General features: G+C 36.3%; 1 protein-coding gene across 1 annotated transcript in view; it reads left to right on the top strand.

Moving 5' to 3' along the window:
* Positions 1-25,995, top strand: part of VPS50 (VPS50 subunit of EARP/GARPII complex) — a 140,953-nt gene that overhangs the window by 1,708 nt on the left and 113,250 nt on the right. The window contains exons 2-8 of the mRNA XM_060020518.1: positions 5,839-5,907; positions 18,513-18,635; positions 21,527-21,598; positions 23,752-23,805; positions 24,610-24,680; positions 25,453-25,570; positions 25,654-25,689. Coding sequence (XP_059876501.1) covers positions 5,839-5,907; positions 18,513-18,635; positions 21,527-21,598; positions 23,752-23,805; positions 24,610-24,680; positions 25,453-25,570; positions 25,654-25,689 — 543 coding nt within the window. The remainder of the gene's footprint in view (positions 1-5,838; positions 5,908-18,512; positions 18,636-21,526; positions 21,599-23,751; positions 23,806-24,609; positions 24,681-25,452; positions 25,571-25,653; positions 25,690-25,995) is intronic.

Here is a 25,995-nt window from a genome sequence, read left to right as displayed (position 1 = left end):
CACGGGCTTTCTCTATTTGCAGCGAGCGGGGGCTACTCTTTGTTGCAGTGCGTGGGCTTCTCATTGCGGTGGCTTCTCTTGTTTCAGAGCACGGGCTCTAGGTGCGCGGGCTTCAATAGTTGTGGCACGTGGGCTCAATAGTTGTGGCTTGCGGGCTCAATAGTTGTGGCTCGCGGGCTCTGGAGTGCAGGCTCAGTAGTTGTGGCGCACGGGCTTAGTTGCTCTGCGGCATGTGGGATCTTCCTGGACCAGGGTTTGAACCCTTGTCCCCTGCATTTGCAGGTGGATTCTTAACCACTGCACTATCAGGGAAGTCCCGCATTTGATTTTTAAAACAATATACAGCTTTGTACATTATGCCACCAATACCCCTAAACTGCCTCTGGGATGCTGAACTTGGACTTTTGTGCCTCAGCTAAGTTTGGTGCTCTCTCCTGTTGCTTGCTGGCAGTTCAGCACAGTTGATATTGTCATCATTGTATAGCAACTTTGATTAGTTTGTTTTCTTTTTTTAAAAAATAAATTTATTTATTTTATTTTTGGCTGCATTGGGTCTTTGTTACTGTGCACGGGCTTTCTCTAGTTGCGGTGAGCGGGGGCTACTCTTCGTTGTGGTGTGCGGGCTTCTCATTGTGGTGGCTTCTCTTGTTGCGGAGCACGGGCTCTAGGCGCATGGATTTCAGTAGTTGCAGCACGTGGGCTCAGTAGTTGTTACTCGCGGGCTGTAGAGTGCAGTCTCAGTAGTTGTGGCGCACGGGCTTAGTTGCTCCATGGCATGTGGGATCTTCCCAGACCAGGGCTCGAACCTGTGTCGCCTGCATTGGCAGGCGGATTCTCAACCACTGGGAAGTCCTGGTTGGTTTGTTTTCTAACCCTATTTTGTAATAGTAAGTGGGAGAGAAAAATACAGAAGTCCAGATACCAGTGATAATAAGTTTATGTCTCTTAAATGTAGTGAAATTGTTCTGAAAATGAACTCTTCAGCCTCAATCAGTTGTTTATTGCATTGAGCAGTAAAATCTGTGGTTAGTTGGGATGAAAAAAAAAAAACTAAACTAAAGAGCACATACCAAAAGCTGGAACTACACTGTGTAAAAGGTGAGGTAAAATTCAGAGTTTCACACATATTTTAAAAGTCATCCTAATTATATTTGTTTATGGCTTGACTTCCACGTGTTTAATCATTATTAATACACATTTCATGAATCTGCGAGGTAGGAAAGTAGGGTGCTGCCTAGAGTTACACTGGGGATTTTATTTGTACTGTTTGTTGTTAGGTTAAACGTAGTAGTATTACAAATAAATATACATAAAGATGTTTCTTTTTTGTGAGGCTAAAGAATATGCTGATAATATATTGTTGTTGATGTGGAGAGATGTGAAATTAAGGTCTATGAAACTTAGAGTTTTTGGCATTTCAGCTTTCCAAGGATCTTGGTTTGGAGGAGAGTGTAGAGCAGGCTTTGTTAGCGCTCTTTATTTAGATGAGCTCTTTTGTTCTGCTTTCTCCATTATGCTGGGCTCTGTTGTTTCAGTTCATTGAACAAATGATTATTTAACACTATGTGCCAGGCACCATTCTAAGTTTGGGGGATGTAGCAGTTAACAAAACCAAGTGCTAAGGCAGACGTGGTGATACATGCTTTGGAGGAATAGAGGATAGGGAATCCTGGGAGTTATTGGCAATTTGGGGTCATTTATAATTTTAGATAGGGTGGCCATGGAAGGCCTCACTGAGAAGGTGACATTTGAGTAAAAACCTGAAGGAGGTGAAGGAGTAAACTCTGAGGATGTCTGGGAAGGAGCATTCTGGGTGGAAGGAAAAGCAGATGCGGAAGCCTTGAGGCAGGAGCATGTTTGAGGAGCAGCAAAGGGCGGTGTGGGTGGAGTGAAGTGAGTGAGGAGAGAAGTAGTAGGAGATGAGGTCAGAGAGCTGAGGGCAGGAAGCCTGATCACATAGACCCTCATCCTCATCTCATCTCCTCTACTTTTCTCCTCACCCATAGCAAGGCCAGGGAGACCAATAAGGATGCTAATGCAGTAATCCAAGTGAGATACGGTATGGACCTCACTCAGGGTGCTAAGTGGTGGACGTGTTGAGAAGAGGTCAGATTGTGGATGTATCGTAAATGTGGAGTTGACAGGATTTCTTAATAGATTGGAGTTGGGCTGTGAGAGAAAGAGAAGCTTCAAGGTTGACTCCAAATGGTTTGGCCCCAGCAATTGGAAGAATGGAATTGCCATTTAGTGAGGTGGGTAAGACTGAGAGAGGAACAGATTGAAGGAAGGGAGAAAGTTTTAAGACTTGTTCATTTCAAAGCCTCTTGGATATTTGGAGAAAGAAAATAGGCAGTTGGCTAAAGGCCTGAATTTCTGAGGAGAAATTCAGGGTATAGATAAAAATTTAGGAGTTATGAGAATAAAGAGGGTATACAAATTGACTAAGATCACCAATGGAGTGATTGTAGAAATAAAACGAGTCCACAGTTGGAGCTTTTGAGGATTCAGTGTTTCAAGGTCGGGAGAAGAGGTGGATCTAGGAAGGCGGATTGAGAAGGAGCAGCCAGTGAAGTGAGCAGTCTGCTGCAACCCGAAGAGCACCTGCCCTGTAGCAGATGCTCAATAAATATTTGTTGGATAGAGAACATCCAAATCGAGTGGGTCCTGGAAGCCACGTAAAGAATTTACAAGAAGAGGGAGTGATCAGCTGTGTTAAATGCTACAGATGGGCCGTGGAAGGTGAGAATAAGAATGAGCCTTTGGACTGAGCAGCGATAAGGTCGTCGGTGACCTGACAACAGCGCTTCTGTGGAGTGGTGAGGGGGAAAGCCTGATTAGGGTGGGTTTGAGAGAAACTGAGGGCTGCATATAAACACTCTGTTGAGTTTTGCTGAAACTTTTTCTGAAAAGAAAAGGAATCACAAATCATCTCACAGGCTCCTTTTGATCATTGGGATGTAAGTTGCTGGTCTCATAAATGGAAATTGAGTATTCATAGGGACAAAACAGAAGTAGTCTGAAGTGTAATCTGATTTGGGCAAAGAAATAAAGTTGCAAAGACAGGTATTATTTATGATGATTTTATATAAATTTAAACTGGGGAAATTATGAAAACAAAAATCAAATACAAAAGAAAATCAAATAATGGTTAATGATTATAGTGAAAGTTTTAATTTAATAAAGGCAGAGTACACACTTATAACCATGACTTCCTGCTTTTAAGAGACGAAGATAAAATAAAAATGCTGACTTCATATTTCTTAGTAGAAATCTATAAAATTCCTAATCAAAGGGTTGAGGATCTGTAATCCTAAAATACAGGTGAGTCATATTGTGCTTTGAGACATTTACTTAATTCTTTATTTCTGTTTTGATAAGATAAAAAAAGCATTTCTCTGTGACATTCAGAATAATGGTCAACACTTGAAGAGTGCTTACCATGTACAAGACACCATTTTTGGCCTCTCATATATGTTATCTCCTTTATCCCTTATAACAGCCTGTGAGTTACTGTCACCATCATTAGACTATGATGACAGGCAGGTTGTCTGCAGAAGACATTCTGTGAATCCCCTGCTTCCTAACATGTACATAGGGTTTCCAATTTTTATTACTTTTATTTTGTACCTTTGGTGTGAAGTTGTCATGTATTAGTAGCAAATTATCATGTGTGGTAACTAATTTGGAGGCAAGGCCTTTTTCTAGATATTGGTATATGCCACTTGTTTACTTGTTTTAGGCATTGTTTTCTTTACTGAGTAACTCTGGGGAAAGAGAAAATTACACCTGATATATTCCTTCAAGAATTTATTAGAGTGGTTAAACAAATCTATACTTTTTAAAATGTTTGTTTAAAAGTCATGGCAATTATTTTTTTAAAAGGTATTTCAGGGGTGGTCGTGATTTTGAATCAAATTATGAAGTTTTACTCTCATGTATGTGTATATGTTTGAATGTATGTAAGTGTGTGTATATAATGTATAGAGAAGTTTATTTCATAACCCAACCTTGCCTTCTTTACCACTTTTGGTGCTATGCCCTTGTGATGACTCTTGGTGAGTAATTGGGACAAGGAAGAACAAACACACAAGAGTAGTTTTGTACTTTTATTTTCTCACTCATTGTAAGACTTTTAGCCTCAGTATGCTTTTCTTATTCCTGCAGACTTCCCTAGAAACTTCATTTTAAAGTCAGTTGCATATTCCCATGGGAACGATGGTCTAATTAGAGATTGGAGCCTAAGACTCCAAATAATTTACTAATTTCTTTGGTGCTTACTCTGTTCCTGGAACTGTGCTAGCTCCTGGGCTATAAAGGCCAATAGAGGACTTGGTCTTTCCCTTCTCTTGGGTCTGAGAGATATATATATTTAATATTTAAAACTTCACTACTTTGGCAGAGGTGTTGGGAAATGTCTAGTGGGGTTTCTAAAACATTAGAGATTATAGTAGTCATCCAGGTTGCTTGTTAAAATGCAACTCCTGGTCCTAATCTAGAAATACCTATTTATTAGCTCTGTGGTGGGACCTAGAAGTTTTATGTGGAAGTTTTATGTTTAAAAACTTCCCTGGGTAATGTTGATGGAGATGATCCATGAGCATTACTGAGAAATGATGTTTCTTTGAAACGTAAGATTTAGGAAAACTTCATAGAGGAGTTCTGAAAGTGGAGTATTGATTTGGTTTCTTTAGAGGGTGGGGTGTGTGTGTGTGTGTGTGTGTGTGTGTGTGTGTGTGTGTGTGTGTGTGTGTGTGTGTGTGTGTGTGTGAGTGAGAGAGAGAGAGAGTATGAGAGAGACAGAGAGAGAGAGAGAGAGACAAAGAAGGGCGGTATTCCGGGGATAATGGAAGATTGGGGATGAGGTTAGAGCACCTTGTCATAAAAAATTGTAGCTATGACTGGTGGTATTTTATAATAGGGAAGAGGAAATACACACCTCTATAATTTAAAAATGAGCAAGTTCTACTCTAAGACCCAAATAATCAACCTAAACATAACATGTATTTTGGTTACCAAGGACACCAAAAAGCCAATATTAGAGTATCTAAAGGACAGAAACTTGACAGTAGAGTAAATCTCTCCTCAAGTTCATGTACCAGCTAATTTTGCTTATAGACTAATATTACAGGGAATTTAGGTGTCTGCTTTGAATAGACTATGTTAAAAAGAGGCTTTTAAAGAAAATTTAAATGGCTGACTTCTTTCTGTCCTGATAACTTTCCCTGGTACAAATGAGACTTTCAGAATCCCTCATTTGATGTGAATATAGAAAGTACCAGGTACTTTCTATAAAGAGCTAAAGCAGTGAGTTGTGAGATTTAAGTCTCAATTATGTAGTATAAATTGGGTGCATTGGTGAGAAATGATAAAATCTAGGGATTACTTATGTATTAACTAAGCAATTATCATTATTTAAAAATCTTTGGTTAGCTCAGTCAGTTGGTATATTATATCTGTGGGTCATAATGCTTGGACCTTTTTACCACGTGCATTTGGTCATGATTAATAGATAAGTGCTTTTATAGAATGCTTTTTGTCACCCAAGTTTCTTTTTGTTGTTTTTGAATCATGGTTAAGTTAGACTTCAACCGTTAGGTATAAAGGTGCCATATGGTAATTCTATTTTAAATTTCCGAAAGTAAATCTTTACTTGATTTAATAATAGTATAGTACTATATGTGTTGTGACAATTGTTTTTAGAAACATATGTTCTATCTATTTTAAAGCAGGAAAATTTCTGTTTTTAAAATGGTGATTTCTATTTCAATAAGTATATTCTATCATGTTACAGTTCTGCAGCACAATTAAAATTCCTTTTATGTTATTATTTTTTTTAAGGGTCTGAAAAGTCCCCCAGAGAGCCTCAGTGATGTTGGTGCCATTGAGAGTCTCCGGGTCCCTGGAAAGGTATTGATCTACATGAGTGAGCGCGACTTTTCACTTCCTTAAGAAAATATTGTTGCCTTTGGATAATTGATTCACAGAAGCTTTTCCTTCCCACAGGCAGATGGTTGTTATGATGAGCTAGGTAAAGTTTTATAATGCTGTAGGCTTGGGGCTTGTTTTTGCTTTCATTACTCATTGGGATGCAGTATGATTCATTATAGTGAAGCAGAAAATGCGAAACTGATAAATTTAGAGTTTATTATTGTATCCAATTCTTTGCCTGAAAGCAGTTATATATCTATAAATGAAACTTATTGATTCATCTGCTGTAATTTGGATAAATAAAATGAAATGGCTTACTTTTTATGCTGTAACACTGAGCCAAAAATCATAGTAAATTATGTTTTTGTTATGGAGCAGAGCTTTTTCTTTTTCTTTTATAAATTTATTTATTTACTTTTGGCTGCATTGGGTCTTTGTTGCTGCATGCAGGTTTTCTCTAGTTGCAGCAAGTGGGGGCTCCTCTTTGTTGCGGTGCACCGGCTTCTCATTAAGGTGGCTTCTCTTGTTGCAGAGCATGGGCTCTAGGTGTGTGGGTTTCAGTAGTTGTGGCACGGGCTCAGTAGTTGTGGCTCACGGGGTCTAGAGTGCAGGCTCAGTAGTTGTGGCTCACGGGCTTAGTTGCTCCGTGGCGTGTGGGATCTTCTTGGACCAGGGCTCAAACCCGTGTCCCCTGCATTGGCAGGTGGCTTCTTAACCACTGCGTCACCAGGGAAGTCCCTGGAGCAGAGATTTTTGAGTAAGTAGCTAAAGCACAGCTTATGCTAAATTGTAGATATTTTGGATTTTAATCCCCTGATACTCATGTGAACTTCGCAGTCTACAAATTTAATAGGTGTCATTTGAAAGCTAGCTGGCTTCCCCTCAGGAGAAATATTAGCCATTGTTAAATAAATAAATCCCTGCTGTCTCACTCTCCGGGGCCTCGCCACTCACAGCTGCCTCCATGTATAGCAGCTGTATCGCAGATCAAAGCCTGTTTTGAATGTCTGCTCTTGTGGTTTTCAATTTGAGGATCATATTTGAAACTACTGTTTGTTTCCTGTGTCTGGCAACTTAATACACAGGGCTTGTTTCTCTAGATCAGCAATCCTACGGCCTCTTATCACACCTCAGTGTCAGCTGCTTAGGAGGATGATTTCCCACCTCTTTGAGGTGCCTTGCCCCCTAAAGTGAATTTTGTATTTACTGCTTAGCTTTTACATTAGGTCAGATACAAATATGATAAAATTCTAACCAACGCTTTTGCATGAAATGGCTCAGAAGCTATAAAGAGGCATTTTGAATAGTTTTATATAATTTTAGAAAAGACTGTTGGATGTGATAAAATTGGGAGAGATAACCATAAATCCTAATTGACAGATAATTCTCTGTATTTCTTTGACTTAAAGAAATGATTATCAGGCATTATGAACATGCCTTGAAGTGGATTGCATTAAATGTTTCAGAACCAGAGTAAAATTGATGTGAGCCTCTTTAAAAAATACATGAATGTATTGCATAGGAACTTTCTGTTGTCTTTAAACCATGAGTCCGTGATGTTTTCCCAGTAGCGGTAGGTAGAGAATTTATAATGATTTCATTACATAGTCTTCTTACTGACTCCGCACCCTCTCCCCATCAGTGATCAGCGGTGTATACTCTTTATTTAAAAAAAAAAGATTTTTTAAGTTTTTAAAAAATTTTATTTTACATTGGAGTATAGTTGATTAATGCACAGGAATTCTACTCAATATTCTGTAATAACGTAAATGGGAAGAGAATTTGAAAAAGAATAGATACGTGTATATGTATAGCAGTGTATACTTTTAAGATGATGGGCTCTGGCTAGAGAGGCCAGTCTGGAATCACAAGGTCAGCAAGTGTAAATGGTTCAGGTGATGATTAAGCCTAGGGCAGTGGGCTGATTGACACTAAGAAGCTAATTGAGTTAAACTGTGAAACAGCTAATGGTAAAATTAGCATCAATGCCCTCAGCTTAAATTTAGCCTTATACTAAGAAAGCCTTTAGAGTTTTTTGTGTCTATTCTCTCTGTGCTCTCTCTGGAAACATTTCAAGTACTGCAGGGTGAGCTACTCTGGGTGGTTTTGAGAAATTGAATTGCTGGGTCTGGAGAGTGGCAAAGCTCCAGTCAGTAGATTAAGTTTGATGTGGTTGAAGTTCACAGTCAGTACTGAAACTAAGAATTAAGAAGGCTCACGTTCAGAAATTCCTTACACAGCATAGCTTAGTATAACTTGGATGCTGAAACAAAATGCTGTGTTTCACAATTTAGATGTTACTTTATAGTTAGGTCATACATATAAATTTAATTTCTCTAAAAATTCTGTAACTGTTTATGGTGACAGGTGTTAACTAGACCTATTGTGGTGATCATTTTGCAATATATGCAAATATCAAATGATTATTTTGTACACCTGAAACTAATATAGTGTTGTACCTCAATTATACCTCAATTTAAAAAAAGCATTATTTTAGCTTGGATTCCCCTGATATTCCAGTGGGAAAAGTAAAAAACAAACAAAAAATCAATTTACACTGTTTAAGTGTTCAATGTAAATACTTGTATAGAGAAGCTTTTAAACATTAATTTATTTAATAGCTCTATCTCTCAAGTATAGGTAGAACATTTAAAAAAAGGCATCTTTCGTCTTCAGGAATGGACCCATTTCTTTTTCCTGTTCTTGTCATCATATTTTTCTAAGTTTTAACAAGGAATTGAGATTTCATGGGGGTTTTCAAGAAAGAAAGTTTAGCTTGGGTGTTACATTAAAACGTTCTTGTATAAAGGATAAGTAGGAGGGAAATATTAAGATGGAGCATATGAAATGGCTGTTTTAGATTAGAAATGGTCTAATATTGGCAGATTTCATATGGTTCCACTCATTAGGAAAAGGAGGGTAGTTAAGGAGAACTGAAGAAGGGAGTCAGGTGAGCTTGATAATCCAGAAAGTACTATTGATTTTTTTTTTCTTGAGAACTATATAAATTCTGAGTGGGAAGAAACCTTAGAAATCATCTGGTACAATTTCTGCATTTTAGAGATAAGATGACACTATATCCCATTTTAAGAGGAGATGTGAGTCAAATAATAATCCATATATTGGAAAATTGGAATTTTGGTGGAGAAAATAGTACAGAAAGTAAAAAAAAAAAGGATTCTTTTCAGAATTTGCTATAGGAAAGGAAACTTTTGAGCAGATTAAAAAACTCTTAGCTTAAATAGTTCAGAGCCAAGGTCAATGGTGCCCAAACTTTGCTGCACATTAGAATCACCGGTACCCAGGCCGTACCCCAGTCCAATTAAATCACGGCGTTGGGGGTGGAGCCAGGCGTCGGTAGCGTTTAAATATCCCCGGCTGATTCCGGTGTGGAGCCATGTTTGGGAACCATCGGCCAAGCTGAGGACGCGATGAGGAGAAAGAACAGGAATACAGGAGCCGTTCTAGATAAAATTTTGTAAGTTTTATTGACAATTTTTGTGGGAAAAAGTAGAATGAAGAGTTAGTGATGACCTAAAATTTCATTCCTGGTAAATGGATTCTGTTGTTTTCAAATTAATGGGCTTTTCATGCAGAGGTAAGGATATAAGAAATTAATCTATATTGTATTTACTGACTAAACTTGTTATCCATTTAAGGAAATGTATATTGTTTGAATTATGTGAAAGATTTTTAGATAATTTAATTGGTTACAGAATTATGAAGAATTAAGACCAACATTTGTTATATAATAATTGTAATAGCCACATGGTTGGTAGTTATAGAACTTATTGGGACTGTGTTTGAGAGGATTTGTTGAATTTCGATTAAAAAATAAAAATATCAGAACCTTATAAATCTATATCTTAAGTAAAACTTAAGTAAACATCTTAAGTAAACTTCCCACAGTGCTTCTATAATGTTTACATATCGTAAACCTGAAAAAAAGTACTAATATGAATATTGTTTATGAATTTTTACTGAAATACTGCCTTCTGATATGATTCTTTAAAGATAAGGGGTTTTTTTGGTTGGTTGTTTTGTTTTTTAAGGCCTTGACTTTATTGACTTGTAAATACAAATAGGATTCAGCTACGTTTACTCTTGCATGATTGGCTTAACTATGCCTTTGATTTTCTTCATCAAAGAAAAATATAGGGTGAGGAGACAAAAGAAATAGCTGTTGCAGTCAAAACCTGAAAATATATTTGTCTAAATATAAGTATTTTTGTTTGTATACTTAATTTATTCCATAAATATTTATTGAGTACCTACCTACTCTGTAGCATTTCTATTATATAATATTCTGGGAGTTTGGGCAGAGTGTTTTCTAGCTTTTAGAATACTTCTGTGAAGTAAAATAAATGGATTTGACCGACTTCTTAGAATCCGTGAAAAGAATCCTAAAACCACACTAATTACAGAGCTTTATTTTCAGAACTTTACCAAAACATGAGGAAAGTGCTGGAATAAGAGCCAAGAGAGCTAGGTTCAAGTATTGACTTAAACATTCAGCTTATTAAAGGGAAGTCGTTTTAATAGCTTTGTGCCCCAGCGTGCTCATCTGTGAAAACATGTGAAAACTAGATGATATATATATTTTTGCGGTACGTGGGCCTGTCACTGTTGTGGCCTCTCCCGTTGCGGAGCATGGGCTCCGGACGCGCAGGCTCAGCGGCCACAGCTCACGGGCCCAGCCGCTCCGCGGCACGTGGGATCCTCCCGGACCAGGGCAGGAACCCGCGTTACCTGCATCGGCAGGCGGACTCTCAGCCACTGCGCCACCAGGGAAGCCCAAACTAGATGATATTTAAGAGCCGTTTTAACTCTGATATTTTATGCTATCTTTATTGTAATATTTGTAGGAGAGAGAAGACAAAAATACAGTCAAAAGAATAAACTGATGAGTCTATTGCTATCTGATTTAGACAGGATTAGTGTTGAAATTTATGACTAGGAGACTTTTTTAGCTTTAGTGATTGGAATAAATCACTAAATTTCAATTTAGGATAATGTTTCATTTAAGACAGGTGTCTTCTGCAGGTGGTACCAAGAGGGACTCTAACCATGGATCTGCAGAATCATTTAGACTTTTTCTTAGGCATTCATGGCTAAAAATATTTAACTGTGTTCTTTTTAACCATTAATGAAATTATGCTTCTCTTGGCTTCAGATGCTTTGATATTCTTAACCCTTCTTTCGTAGCAAATCATAAAAGATCATTTACGCAGTGCATTTGGCAATTATTTATTGAGCCAGGCTGTTACTAAGTTTTGAAGATGCAAAGAGGTACAAGACTCTATTCCTACCTGAACCTGAGTAGAAGAGACAAGCAAAAATAGATAATTGCAGAGGAGTATAGTAGAGATCTATACTAAGGTATGCACAGTGGTAGCACAGCTAGGAGAGGATTAGGGGTAGGTAGACGTGAGTGTGGGGTCTTCTAGAGTTCGTGATTAATTTGTTTTAGAAAGATAACTAGGGTACAGAGATATTTGAGTGGCAATCCTAGACCAGGATACTAATTAAGAAGATAAAGAGTATGAGGTTTAGGAAATGGAGAAGGGTTAAATTTGAGAGACATTTTAAAAGTAGGATTTAGGACTGAGAATTTTATTGGATGTAGAAGGTGTAGGAATTGGAAAGACTGGGGTCATTAAACACCGGGATTGAAGGTGCTGTGGTGTCTTTTCTCAAAATAGATAGTATTTCTTCTTTTAAGGAGAGGTCTGATGAGGTGTTTGAAAACTAAAAAACCAGAAAACCGTAAATTAAGACTTATACACTGGACTTTTCTGTCTGTGCTTCAGCTTATGTGTCTTTTCTTCAGCTTTAGCTAGACAGGCATGTGGCAAATAGCTTGATATTTTTCATTGAAGTTGAGAAATTTTTAAAGATAGCTTTTAAAAAAAATTATATATTTGATGTCTCCAAAGCTATTATCTTTAATGTTTTCTTTTTCATAGAAATAAATTTAGGAAAATACTTGTTAAAATAGCATAACTATTGAATAAGAGAAGTAAATAACAATATTTGGCAGAGTATCAAATATGAAAGTTTTGCTTTCCAGTTTTGTGATTTTTAGTATGTGTTAGTAATTCAGTACATTTCCATGAATAAAATCAGTTTTCCTTCAAGATCTGTTTCTTTAAAAACAAATATGTGTATATTTGGAATGTTGTTATTTTTTTCTTTTTTTTTTTTTTTTTTTTTTTTGCGGTATGTGGGCCTCTCACTGTTGTGGCCTCTCCCGTTGCCGAGCACGGGATCCGGGCACGCAGGCTCAGCGGGCATGGCTCACGGGCCCAGCTGCTCCGCAGCATGTGGGATCCTCCCAGACCGGGGCACGAACCTGTGTCCCCTGCATCGGTAGGCGGACTCTCAACCACTGCGCCACCAGGGAAGCCCTGGAATGTTGTTATTTTGAAGAAAGGATTAAAATACATTATTTTTATCACTTAAGTATAAAGCTGGATTAAAATAATGCCACTTTAGTAACCTTTTATAAAAATCTTCTGTAAATCATTTTGCTGAAACCTTCTTTTAAATTGTAACCCTAGTAATATTCCACTAGATGGCACTGAGAGCCTGAAGAAAAGCAGGGTTGGCTTGAAAAGTTCTGTTTTATTTGAAACACACACACAAACTGATGAAACGGCTGCTTTGATGGATTATTATTGTTCTAGTGGGATTTTAAGGAAATGTGCCATTTCCCCACATAATCAGACATCTGCCAGTTCATTATAAACGTACATGGTATATGTATAGTTTTAGGGTGTTTGTGATCTTGAATCCTATTTCATTTGGAAACAGAAAACCTGTTTTTGTTCAGTGATTTATGATCTTTATCATACTGATTGCATATTGAAAACTTCATGTCTTTGTTCTTTAAGCTCTGTGTAGTTTTTGATAGATAAACATATTTTGCTCTCAATTAGAGCTCTAATGTGATGTTAACTTTGGTAAGACTATGGTTTCTGTTTTTAGAATAGCTATTTTTGTTGACTGATGAAAAATGCAAACAGAAAAATAAAGCTTTTGTCTTGGCAAACCCAAATTCATGCTTTACAAGAGCAAACTTTCTTCCTTTACTCCCTTCCTTTCTCCCTCCCAACACAATGAATTCTGCATTTATTCCGGTATATAATGTGAACTATGGTCTAATAAGCTAAGTACAGAGATGGAAGTTGGTTTGCATTTTTTTTTTATTCTACTATGCATTTTCTTCGGGGTTTTGAAACCTGACCTGTGAAATGAAGATTTTTGCATTCATCTTTTGTTCGAATAAAAACTTACTACTGCAGATGATAAGTTTCCAGGCTGTTCTGTGGGTTTAAAAATGAAATTCCTTTTCAAAGAGAATATTGAATTGAATAATATTAAGGAGAACTGTTAAGCCGTCAAAACTAACTTTTTACATTTATAAGAGTGAATAGGATTGAAAGTCTGAGCTTGGATTGATGTTTTTAATTAGTGTGGTATTTTGGGTAATTTGAAAGTAGTCATTAAATATAAAATTTGCAGTCTTTCTTTTCCCTCCTAAACATGAATGCATTCCCTTAAGAGGTGAACTCTTAGGTGGGAAATAGCTTTGTAAAATTATAGCCTGGTTTCTTTAGAAACCATAAATATATTGGAAATGTTTTATAACACCTTACAGTTGAGGGCTCTAATTGTTTTATAGAGTTGAATCCCCAGTTCTCATATAACCTTTTGTTGTTACATTGAGAGGAAAAATAGCTTGGCTAAAATCAAAGATGTTGGCTTAAAAGTTTATTATGATTGTTTTTCTTTATTTTTCATAAAGTTACATTTACGATATGCATTTTTATATGTATGTTCACGTAGCTTTATCTTGGAGATGATCAAAATAGAAGAATAGGATAGGTAGTATGTGTTACATGCAACCTTATAGTGTATTGTGACTGCTGGAAAAGACAGCCTCTAAAGTATTGAATGACTTCTTCGTTATCTGCCAGTTTTCCTAAAATATTCCTGCTTGGTTTACTATGTTAAGAAAATATTTAATGTTTATGCTTACTTTTTGGTTACAGTATCTGGCACAGTGATATGTGTTAAGATATTTTTAGTAAAGGAAAAATATGGTTTTAGTATATATAAAAGTGTGTTGAATTTTAAAAACATCTCTCCCCCATGACATTTTTCTGCCCTGTGGGAAGCCATCCTCTATTCCTTAATCTGTTGTATGCTTTCCCACTCCACTGTTTTTACTTTTGCTTTGCTTTATATTTTGTAACCTTTTTCCCCCAATTTCTAATATTTGAAATTTTACCTTTTCTCATATTCTCTAAATGCCGCCTCTTCCATCAGATGTGAACTCACTATCCTTTGATGCCCTTCATTTTGTTTGTATTTCCTTTATGTTCTGCCCTGCATCGTCATTGTTTATTCGTCTAACCCACTCCTATTACTTCAGCAGCTATTTGTGGGAAGATTTGTATTTTACTCATCTTTGTTTCTGTACGACCTAGTACAGAGAATTTTTACATAGTGGGAATTTTAAAAGAAATTGTTAAATTAAAATATATGACTTGACGGGGAAAGATAATACTAGAGGTTTGACAATAGGCAGGTTATTTCCTGATGATAGTATGGGAGAGAGGTTTGATTTGTTCTTTTTTGACATTTGTACTTTTGTTTTTATCTCCTTTACAATTAAACTCATTACTTTAACTGTAGTTTTTCTGCAGCTTTAATTCTGGGGTGATGTTCATGTACTCTTTAGGTGTAGTTGATTACCTACCATCAGCAGGCAAGTTGTGGCACATTTGATGGTCTGTAGTTGTTGACATATTATTTTTGGATTTTCAAAGTTTGTAGAGCATTTATAGCACTATTATTAATTATAATATGTATTTATTAGTTACTATGTGTCATACACTTTACTATAACAATTCTTTAAAAAATTTTATTAATATCAGTCCGTAAGACTGAAATATTTTATTACCAAACATCGTTAAAGCATCTAATCTTCTTGGTAACTTTTAAAAGCATTGCATATTTTAATATGGTATAAGGAGTTTCATTTGTTATTCTATTCCCTTGATTGTGCCTTTAAAATTTTTTTGTAGGATATCTTTTGTTCATTTTGTTTATGTAAAATTTTGCCTCATACATTTATATTGGCTTGCAAAACTGGTTCTCTTTTACATGAAGAATTATGTATTTTTGTACATCTCCAACCCTAGAAAACCAGTTTATATAATGGCAAAATTATGGAGTAATTGTTTTAAGAATATGCTAGCTAGCTGTTTTTGTTTATTCTAATTTACATGCATAAAATATCCCTAAAATCATTTTACATTTATTGTTATTTCTAGTTAGAAGAAAGAAGCCTTTCCTTAAGAGTTTGTGGAAAATTTTGACTATCAAAACAAAAACATGTTGTCTCTTCCTTTCCTTTTGTTCATATATTCCTTTTTTTATACAGTTCACTGTGTAAATTAATTTTAGTTTGATTCATGATTTTTATCTACATTGTGCCTTGGCACTTTGGAACATAATGATGGAGAATAAGGAGAAACCTCAGTTCTCAAGAAGTGTGTAATCTGATCGAGCTGTCAGCACTAACAGCTATGAAACGTTTAGAGAATGATTGGGTAGCAGCAAAGTCTTACAGACAGCCAGTGCAGTGGGATTAACAGGAACATGGTGATTGGGATTCTAGGCAGAATGGAGTTTGTCTGAGTTCAGATGTATGTTTTCACACAGGAGCACTAAGTTGTCTGAAAGGAGAGTATTTTATAGGGATATGGTGTTGGACATTTGTTTTTGTTTTTGAATTCTGCTTTGTGTGCTATGTTTCTTTTTCTGCCTTTCTTGGTTTTATCTCTCTCCTTAGTCCAGGTTACTTAGAGTGTCAAGTGTTACATGTCACTTATTTGAAATTATATGAGTTTGTCTGCTCTCTGTGATATAATTGCTTAGTTCTCTAGGAAGGAATGGCATTTGACCTTTTTATATGCATATACAGATTGTACTCTTTTTTACAGATTCATCACACTTGTGAAACGTGCACTTGTGAAATATTTATAAATGAAATCATGCTTTCCCTTTGACATTTTTAATAACTTTGGATATTTGTTTCACTGTCGTTTTGAGTGTGTGTGTATGTATGTATGTCCTTTACAGGTGAAAAAAAACTAGGCATGAAGAGACTAAGTAAGTTGTCCAAGGTTAATAACAGAGTTGCAGCTAAAACCCAGGTGTCTTTACCTTTAGAACAATCAATTAGGTTGTATAGGGAGACCAGCATGTAGTTACATGCCATTGGCATTTACACATTTGAGATGAAAGTGCTCATTCATTGCAGTCTATTTGAATTCCTGGCTTGTTTCATATCTGATGGTTTTCATTCTTAGCAATTTTTGTAATCTTCAATTTTTTTGTGAATAGTATCAAGTACATTTATTTGCTGGTGGTGCTATGGAATTACTAGGGGGAGGCAACATTGCTATATCCTCACTTGGGCTTTATTCCTTCCCTCAGCTTGCAGCATCTGAAGCTGGTATTTCAAATGCCTATGACCCTTTAGGGAGAGAGATTGCCAGGAATTTCTCATCTCTTTTTCTATTTCATGTCTCACTGTCGATTCAGATTTCCACTGGATGCAGGGAGGTTGCCTGTGGATAGGCGAACTAGTTGGGAACCCTTCCACAAATGGTGTGGGTTTAACCCATGTCTGTTAAACCTCTTCAGTGCCATTGTCCAAGGTGCTACACAGATTAGTGGGTTGTAGGTAAATCCCCACCGAAATACAGCTCCACTGTTAGGATGCTGGATTTCTTAGTGTACTCATAGTATCTAATTGCATGCTAAATCAGTGATGGCTGTCTTTAACCTTTTTTTTTTTTTTTTTTGGTTAGTGTATTCTTATAAGTTGAGTTTTGGTACCAAAGACGCATTTTCTTTTTCATGCACTTTTAATTCTGCAGGTTTAGTTTTTATATGACTTTGCCTTCTCTTTTCAATTTATTGGAATTTTAAATGTAAACAGTTAAGTATTCTCTTAAGTTTCAGATTTATTGCTCTCATATTTTCTTTTAGTTTGAATATACCTAGAGGAATTTATAGTAAAAATTTTATCAATTTAAAATATAAATTAAAATCTAAAAGATATGTAAGCTAGGCTCTTTTTTATAAATGAAAACTAGCCCTGCAATAAAATAATCTAGAGTATCTCTATTTGGAAAATATTGTCCTCAAATTAACCATATAATTTTTGTGTATTTAATTAGTGATGATTCATTAAGAATTTTTGTTAAGTATTATTTTGACTGTAAAATGATTTTAAATACTAGTTTCTTTTTCAAAAATTTACTTATTTTTTTGGGCTGTGTTGAGTCTTCATTGCTGTGCACAGCCTTTCTCTATTTGTGGCGAGCGGGGGCTACTCTTCATTGAGATGTGCGGGCTTCTCATTGCGGTGGCTTCTCTTGTTGCAGAGCACAGGTGCTAGGGCACGCGGGCTTCAGTAGTTGTGGCTCGTGGGCTCTAGAGCGCAGGCTCAGTAGTTGTGGCACACAGACTTAGTTGCTCCCCAGCATGTGGGATCTTCCCGGACCAGGGCTTGAACCCGTGTCCCCTGCATTAGCAGGCGGATTCTTAACCGCTGTGCCACCAGGGAAGTCCCAATACTAGTTTCTTTTTGTGTACTTAAATGTATTTGAGATTAATTTTAATAAAAAAACTGAATGACTAAATTATATGTCTATAATAATATCTTGATTGAGTGTGTCAGAGAGTGGGTATCCGAGTTATTGAAATTTTCCAGTTAACTGAAGGTTTATCCAATTATGCAGTGAACTTGCATAGGATAAGGATGCTGACATTAAGGGTAGGGATTTGTCTGTTAAGCTCTTTTTTTGTTGTATAAATCCATAGAAGCCCCATACTCTATCATTAGAAAGCAAGCATTTTATCAAACTCAGAGCTTTAGGTTCATAATCAGTTCATTAATTGTAGTATCAGTACACCTTGAAGGAAGCCTCATGGAATTACAGAGCTAAACTTGTGAACCTTTTCTAGACATAAAATTACAGAACTAATCTTGTGAACCGTTTCTGGAACCAGTATTTCTTAGCCAAGCAGTGAGATTTTCAGCAGAAGGATTTCTGCTGTTCAGGGTTCCAGTACTAATTGTGACCTGAAAGTCACTGAGATGTACGCTGGTTATCTGTGGTGAGAGAGATTTAGAACACTGTTAGATGATGAAAACGTATATATATGTGATATGTATATATGATAGATATTAGGTAGTCTCTTTGTTTTTTCCTTTTGTTAAACATCTAAATTCTCTCAGCTGCTAGTTGGCATGCAAGGAATTGAAAATAAAATCTAGATCTTCAAACTGGCTCGTTTTTTCCTCCAGTAGATGGGTAGTTTTTAGTGTTCGGCTGTTTACTAATTTTCCATGAACTTTCCTGTTTTCTATTAGTTTGTCTCTTTGGTCAGAATGTTTCCTGGGAGAATTGTCAGTGTTAAGACAGATGATTATTTATGTCCATGCAGATAGAATTATAACAGTTACAAGTACTATAATTGTGGTTTCCTTTCCCTTAAAGGAGGAATTTCGAGAACTTCGAGAACAACCTAGTGATCCTCAAGCTGAACAAGAACTAATTAATAGTATCGAACAAGTGTATTTTTCTACGGACTCATTTGATATTGTTAAATATGAGCTGGAGGTAAAAAAATTCATTAACCTATCTAAAGCTTATTTTGTTCAGTGACTGAATTTGTGAGTGAGATATGAATGCCTTTTAGGGGCATTGTAGTTTTTTGATACCAGGACTGGTCTATGATGACCATATTGTGACTAAACTATCAGCATTGTTTAAAGATGAGAGTATTTTTAAAAATGAAAAATTAAGTGCAGCTATAGAATATTGGTCCAGGAAACATTTTTGTATTTTTGGTTTTTAACTGTTATCACACAATATGTTAGTATGCTGTCTCTATCTTATTTTATGTTGGCTAAATATGTTTGGGAAAGCTGAGACCTTTTTTTTTTTTTTTTTTTTTTTTTTTTTTTTTTTTTGCGGTACACGGGCCTCTCACTGCTGTGGCCTCTCCCGTTGTGGAGCGCAGGCTCCGGACGCGCAGGCTCAGCGGCCATGGCTCACGGGCCCAGCCGCTCTGCGGCATGCAGGATCTTCCCGGACTGGGGCACAAACCCGTGTCCCCTGCATCGGCAGGCAGACTCTCAACCACTGTGCCACCAAGGAAGCCCAGGGAAAGCGCTGAGACTTTTAATCATGAAAGTATATTTACATAATTGTTTAGTCATAATAAATACCCCATGCCTTAATTTTTTTTGTAATTTATTTTTTTAACAACTTTTTTGGAGTATAATTGCTTTACAATGTTGTGTTAGTTTCTGCCGTATAACAAAGTGAATCATCTATACATATACATATATCTCCATATCCCCTCCCTCTTGTGTCTCCCTCCCATCCTCCCTATCCCACCCCTCTAGGTGGTCACAAAGCACAGAGCTGATCTACCTGTGCTATGCGACTGCTTCCCACTAGCTATCTGTTTTACATGTAATAGTGTATATATGTCAGTGCCACTCTCTCACTGCGTTCCAGCTTACCCTTCCCCCTCCCTGTGTTCTCAAGTCTATTCTCTACGTCTGTGTCTTTATTCCTGTCCTGCCCTTAGGTTCCTTAGAACCTTTTTTTTTTTAGATTCCATATATATGTGTTAGTATACAGTATTTGTTTTTCTCTTTCTGATTTCACTCTGTACGACAAACTCTAGGTCTATCCACCTCACTACAAATAACTCAATTTCATTTCTTTTTATGGCTGAGTAATATTCCATTATATATATGTGCCACAACTTCTTTATCCATTCATCTGTTGATGGACACTTAGGTTGCTTCCATGTCTTGGCTATTGTAAATAGTGCTGCAATGAACATTGTGGTACATGTCATTTTAAAAATTTATTTATTTATTTTTGCTGTGTTGGGTCTTTGTTTCTGTGCGAGGGCTTTCTCTAGTTGTGGCAAGTGGGGGCCACTCTACATCGTGGTGCACGGGCCTCTCACTATCGCGGCCTCTCCTGTTGTGGAGCGCAGGCTCAGTAGTTGTGGCTCACGGGCCTAGTTGCTCTGCGGCATGTGGGATCCTCCCAGACCAGGGCTCAAACCCATGTCCCCTGCCTTAGCAGGCAGATTCTCAACCACTGCACCACCAGGGAAGCCCAACATGTCACTTTTTGAATTATGGTTTTCTCAGGGTATATGCCCCGTAGTGGGATTGCTGGGGCGTATGACTTCAGACTATACTACAAAGGTACAGTAATCAAGATAGTATGGTACTGGCACAAAAACAGAAATACAGATAAATGGAACAGGATAGAAAGCCCAGAGATAAACCCACGCACGTATGGTCACATTGTCTTTGATAAAGGAGGCAAGAATATACAATGGAGAAAAGACAGCTTCTTCAATAAATGGTGCTGGGAAAACTGGACAGGTACATGTAAAAGTATGAGATTAGATCACTCCCTAACACCATATACAAAAATAATCTCAAAATGGATTAAAGACCTAAATGTAAGTCCAGACACTATCAAACTCTTAGAGGAAAACATAGGCAGAACACTCTATGACATAAATCACAGCAAGATCCTTTCTGACCCACCTCCTAGGGAAATGGAAATAAAAGCAAAAATAAACGAATGGGACCTTAGGAAACTTCAAAGCTTTTGCACAGCAAAGGAAACCATAAACAAGACGAAAAGACAATCCTCAGAATTGGAGAAAATATTTGCAAACGAAGCAACTGACAAAGGATTAATCTCCAAAATTTATAAGCAGCTCATGCAGCTTAATATCATAATTGTTTGTAACATTGGCATTTTACATTTATAAGAACTGCAAAAAAAAGAATAGTAAAATTCGTGTTTTAGATGAAACCAATTGCAGTATGCATATGTACTTCATATTGCAGTACATGCAGAGTTAGTACCCAGCGTATTCTGAAATTTCATCATCAGTTGACTGAGACTTGAAGTTTAACTTGGGAGTTTCCCATCTATACAATGGAATGCATTTTTGTTAGTTTCCATACTATCCTCCAGCGTATGTATAATCCAGAATGTACTCCAACAACTGTCACTATCACACTGTAGTGCTTAGTTACCATTCATAGTATTTCAGAGGGGAAATATGTTTTGAGTTCTGGACGAGTAGGGATATATGGTGGCTGGTAGAGTGGGGGATAAGGGTTAGGACTTTCTCACATTCTCCTGTTGCAGGTTGTGGAAGCAGTGTTTCCCAGCTCAGGGGCTGGAGTCCCGGTGGTAGTGGGGATTCCAGGAGTTTGGAGGTGGCAGCAGTGGAGATAGCAGGGCTGGGTGAGGGATGGAACTTGAGTACCAGGGGGTTAGGTAACAGAGATATAGGCTTTTGTGTCTGGAGTCTAGTGGGGAGGTGGGGAGGATGGGAGGAGTGGGATGTGACACCGTTTTGTATGTGCAGGTTGTAGTTCCTAAGTCAGGTGTGCAGGTAAATGAAACCAAATTAAACAATTGATTTTTTACTCTTTATGGATTTTTTTTTTTAGAAGCTCCCTCCTGTTCTCAATTTGCAAGACTTAGAGGAGTACAGAGACAAATTAAAACAACAGCAAGCTGCAGTAAGTAAAAAACACATTTTTGACAAAACTGTAAATGAAACACAACAGAGAGGTGTAACGTTTGCAGGTTTTATTGTTTAACTAATATACTAACATTTTAAACAAACCTTATTATTTAACATGACTTTGACTCAAATGATGCATTTATACTTATTCAAATTTATTGTCTATTCAGTTTCCCTCACATTACCTTGATAGATGTGCTTCTAGAACTTGGAGTTCTTTCTCTGGAATCCTAAACGTGATCAAAGAATTTTGAACTTTTTTTTCCGATTACTAAGTACCTTTTTAGATTACTCCTTGTCATGCATGCATGACTTTCCTACCCATAGTTTTATGATGGAGCTTTCTTATCTCAGAATAAAGGCTCCCACTTCTAGTTGAAATAGGTCCAAAGAGATTACAGGGTTAAGATTCATTAAATCTGAATTGCCGTCACTATTTAATCGTGTGATGTTGGGCAAGTCACTTAACCTTGCTAAATCTCTTGTTTCATCTGTGAAGTAATGGGTTGGGTTGGGCCTGCATTTTCTCTAATGCCGTAAAATTCTGTGATTTTGTATTTTCCTTGTGTTAGGCTGAATTCCTTTTATAAAATTCAGACTGTACTGTAGAAGATTAAGTAATGGTAGTAAGTGGTCTTGTTAATTTTTTAATACCGAAAGAGCAATTGTAATAAATTTAGCCATTTTAATTTAAGGTATGATCTTTAACAATACATCTGACAAATAAAGGAGGATATACTTCTCTTTCTTTAGTGTTACACCCAGATGTCTCAGTGGGTGCTTGGATCTCCCTGGGGGTAGCAGCATTGGTGTGGGGAAGGGCCTTGAGCACTAGAGTGTTGTGTGGTAAAAATATGTTGTTGTTTTTGGAGAATTAGAGTTCAGTGGATGGTGGCACCTTTTGCCTTCTCCTGGTTTCAGCATATTTAAATATGTACTCCTCCATCTCTGTACTTTATGTGGTAGTATTCTTTTGGGGATGAACCCCACCACAAGCACAGTGGCCTTTGGAATTTAATCAACCTGGCCTTGAATCCTGACCTTGCAGCTTACTAACTGTGGGTGAATTACTGCTATGTTTAAGATTACTCATCGGGAAAATGAAGCATGTAACCCATTTCAGTAGATTGTCATAAGTACTAATTGAGATAATGTAGGAAAAGCAGTCAGTATACTGCCTAGCACAGTGTAGACTAACAATAACTACATGGTCTATTTAAAACAAAAAAAATGAAAAACCCATAACTCAAAAAAAAAAAAAGGCAATGACCCAAATAAATAAATAAATAAAGTGATAACAATCCCCAATTTGGTAAAATTAGGTGGGTTTCTGTCTGTGTACATCTATACACATTCATATCTATACAAATCTATACAAATTCATAGCAGATTAAGAAAACATGAAAGAACGCAATCTTTGAAAGTATGTGTAGTGTTTTGTTCTCAGTTGGCTTGGGGAAGGGGATACAGTTGTGTTTCTTGAGCAGATGTTCACTAAATACCATTGGTGTGCCATGCTTCATGCTGGACGTGGTACCTCTGTAGTGTATTCCTACAGGGGCCCCTGAAATTGTGAAATAAGAGCCTCATGTTCAAAATCATTATAATTCTAACTCGCATATGTTACCGTTTTTCATGGAACTGACCAAGAAACCTTAGGTATCTTCAGAGCGCTCCAGAAAACACGCTTCCTGTTTTTCAGAAGTAGTGGACCAAACTGCTGTTTGTCTTCTTACGCGGTACAAAGGATTTAAAGGGTGTTCTGTTTCCCAGATAGAATTTCCATAAATTCAGTAGATTAAACATTTATTTATCTTAACAAGTCTATCTTTTTTAAAGCAAATCCTGTACCCTTAAAAATGGTTATACTTTTGTGCATGTTAGTTAAAGCAGATACTCATGTTATTAACAATAATAATGACCACATATTGAGTTTCTATTAAGGACCAAGTACTGTGCTACATGCTATATCTCTTGTACTAATTTCATAGCCAAAGAAATGTACGTGGCCAATGCATGCCAGTATTTGCTGTAGAAGTTATTAGGAAGACCTATGGAATATTCTTGCTAAAATTTTAAATGTAGAATGTAATAGGAAGCATGAGGCTTTTTCTTTTATTTCCTTTGTTTGATTGCATGTTCTTATAGGTCTCTAAAAAAGTAGCAGATTTAATCCTTGAAAAACAGCCTGCTTATGTAAAGGTAGGATAACATTTGTTATTTTTAATAGTAAAATATTAAAAATGTTTGAGTGACTTATACTTGGAACTTGAAATATTTTAATTCTTTTGTCTATAGTTTATAGCAGCATATTAACTCTATTTGGGTTCTGTATATGTATGTTTTTTTTCTCTCATTTGGGGAATTTACCAAACTGCAAGAAGTGGAAGAGTTTTTATATTTGATTCTAAAGTAATCTATTTGGTTTTCCTAACTTGAAGAGCCAATGAAAATTGCTTCAGTGCACTTTGTAACTCATAGATCATTAATAATGACTGCTCAGTCTGCCTTTAAAATAAGATAAAATTGGAACTGTCTAGCTGAATCTGCCCTTTCATCAGAAAATAAGAGACTTCAAAATCCATTGAAATATCTTAACAGTGTTCAAATGAAGACATTCATTGTCAAAGCACCTTAGCAAACAAATCATATTTGTCATATCCTTAATTACCTCATGAAGTTCTGTTGGATAGAAACATTTAAACGGATATATTATTAGTGTTTATTTACGCCCGTCTAAAGAGGTTGGGTCTAGATTTCCTTATAAACAATACTGCCTAAATATTTTGTTACATGCCATTGTGAAAATCAATTGAAAGTGGTTATTTAAAATAATTTTGTGGAAAAATATACCAACAATGTTCAAGTTCAGGTATTTTTGTTGCTACTTTGTTTTCCAAGCAGGCTTTTCTTTGAAGCCCACTAAAGTTTTTGTTAGAGAACCATACCAATAAGAAAGAAAAATAAAATGCCTCAAACAGTAACCTACACCTAATCTTTCCATAGGAACTTGAAAGAGTTACCTCATTACAGACAGGTCTTCAGTTAGCTGCTGTTATCTGCACAAATGGGAGGAGGTATTGCATTTGATGATACTTTGTTCAAGCTGAGTAACATTTAAGAGAAACTCTGAAACTGTCATGGAAAATTGATTTTTTTATGATGATTGCGGTTTATAGAATGCCATTCATTAACTGAACATATATAATGGTCTAAAAACTGCACTAAGAAGGTCTGTGAGAAATGTCTTTAAATCTTGTTATGGATTAAAAATATTATTGTTTTTGTGTTGCTTAAATCCGTGCTTCTCAAACTGTCTTTGGTGAAGAACCAGTTTTCTTTTTTCTTTTCTTTTTTAATTTCCAACTTGTTACAGACTATTGTTTTTGTAAAATGCAATAAAAACAAATTTCTAGGAAAATGAATTTAAAAAGACCCAACCAAACACATATAAAATAGTCTCATTTTTTCTATTATCAGATTCATCAAGCATAAAATTATTGTGTTAACTTTTGCTCTGTGTGTTTAAAAATTTTTTTATTATTGGATTCATCAAGCATAAAATTGTTTTGTCAACTTTTCTTCTACATGTTTTTAAATGCTTATTCTTAATTTCTGTACTTTTGTGGTAGATCAGTAACAGTTTGAAGATTGGTATCAGACCACCCACCATGCTTCAAGTAATGATGGTTTAGTTTGAGCCGTTGAATAAATTTGTCAAATAGTGCTCACAGTCCCCAAATTTAAGAGCAATTCAGGATACTATCTCATTAATTGCCTAATTGTTCTGTGTGGATAGTGTTCTTATTATACTAGAAAAACTTAACTATTTATTTTTCACTTTTACAGACACTTGAATATTGCAAAGGAAGGTTTTACTCAAGCTAGTTTAGGCCTTCTTGCAAATCAAAGGAAACGTCAGTTGCTGATTGGACTTCTGAAATCTCTGAGAACTATAAAAACATTGGTATATACAGGTTACTTTTTAAAAGTTAAAGCTTAATTTTATGGTTGAAACAGATTTCACCTTTTGATTTATGTTCTTTTCAGCAAAGAACAGATGTCCGCTTAAGTGAAATGCTGGAGGTAAGTTTACAAGGCTTGGAAATTTGGTGATCCTAATAATATTAAATAGAGAATTATTGTGAAAAAAATTCAGATGTGCATTTTTCTCAAATTGGTATATGGTATGAAGAGCATTTTTAGACATGTAAAGGAACTTGCTGTAGTGCATCTTCTTCTATTGATATAATATACTTCATTTAGAAAAAATTATCGGGGGAAATGTTCAGTTTGTAGCAATGTGGGAGTGTTAACTTCAGTATCTTTTGATTATATCTGTGCCCAAATAGCAATGAAATTATCTTTTGTGTCTAACATAAAGTAGTGATT

The sequence above is a fragment of the Delphinus delphis genome, chromosome 9 (assembly GCF_949987515.2).
Source record: "Delphinus delphis chromosome 9, mDelDel1.2, whole genome shotgun sequence".
NCBI classification, from domain to species: Eukaryota; Metazoa; Chordata; class Mammalia; order Artiodactyla; family Delphinidae; genus Delphinus; species Delphinus delphis.
This window is presented reverse-complemented; position numbering and strand designations above follow the sequence as displayed.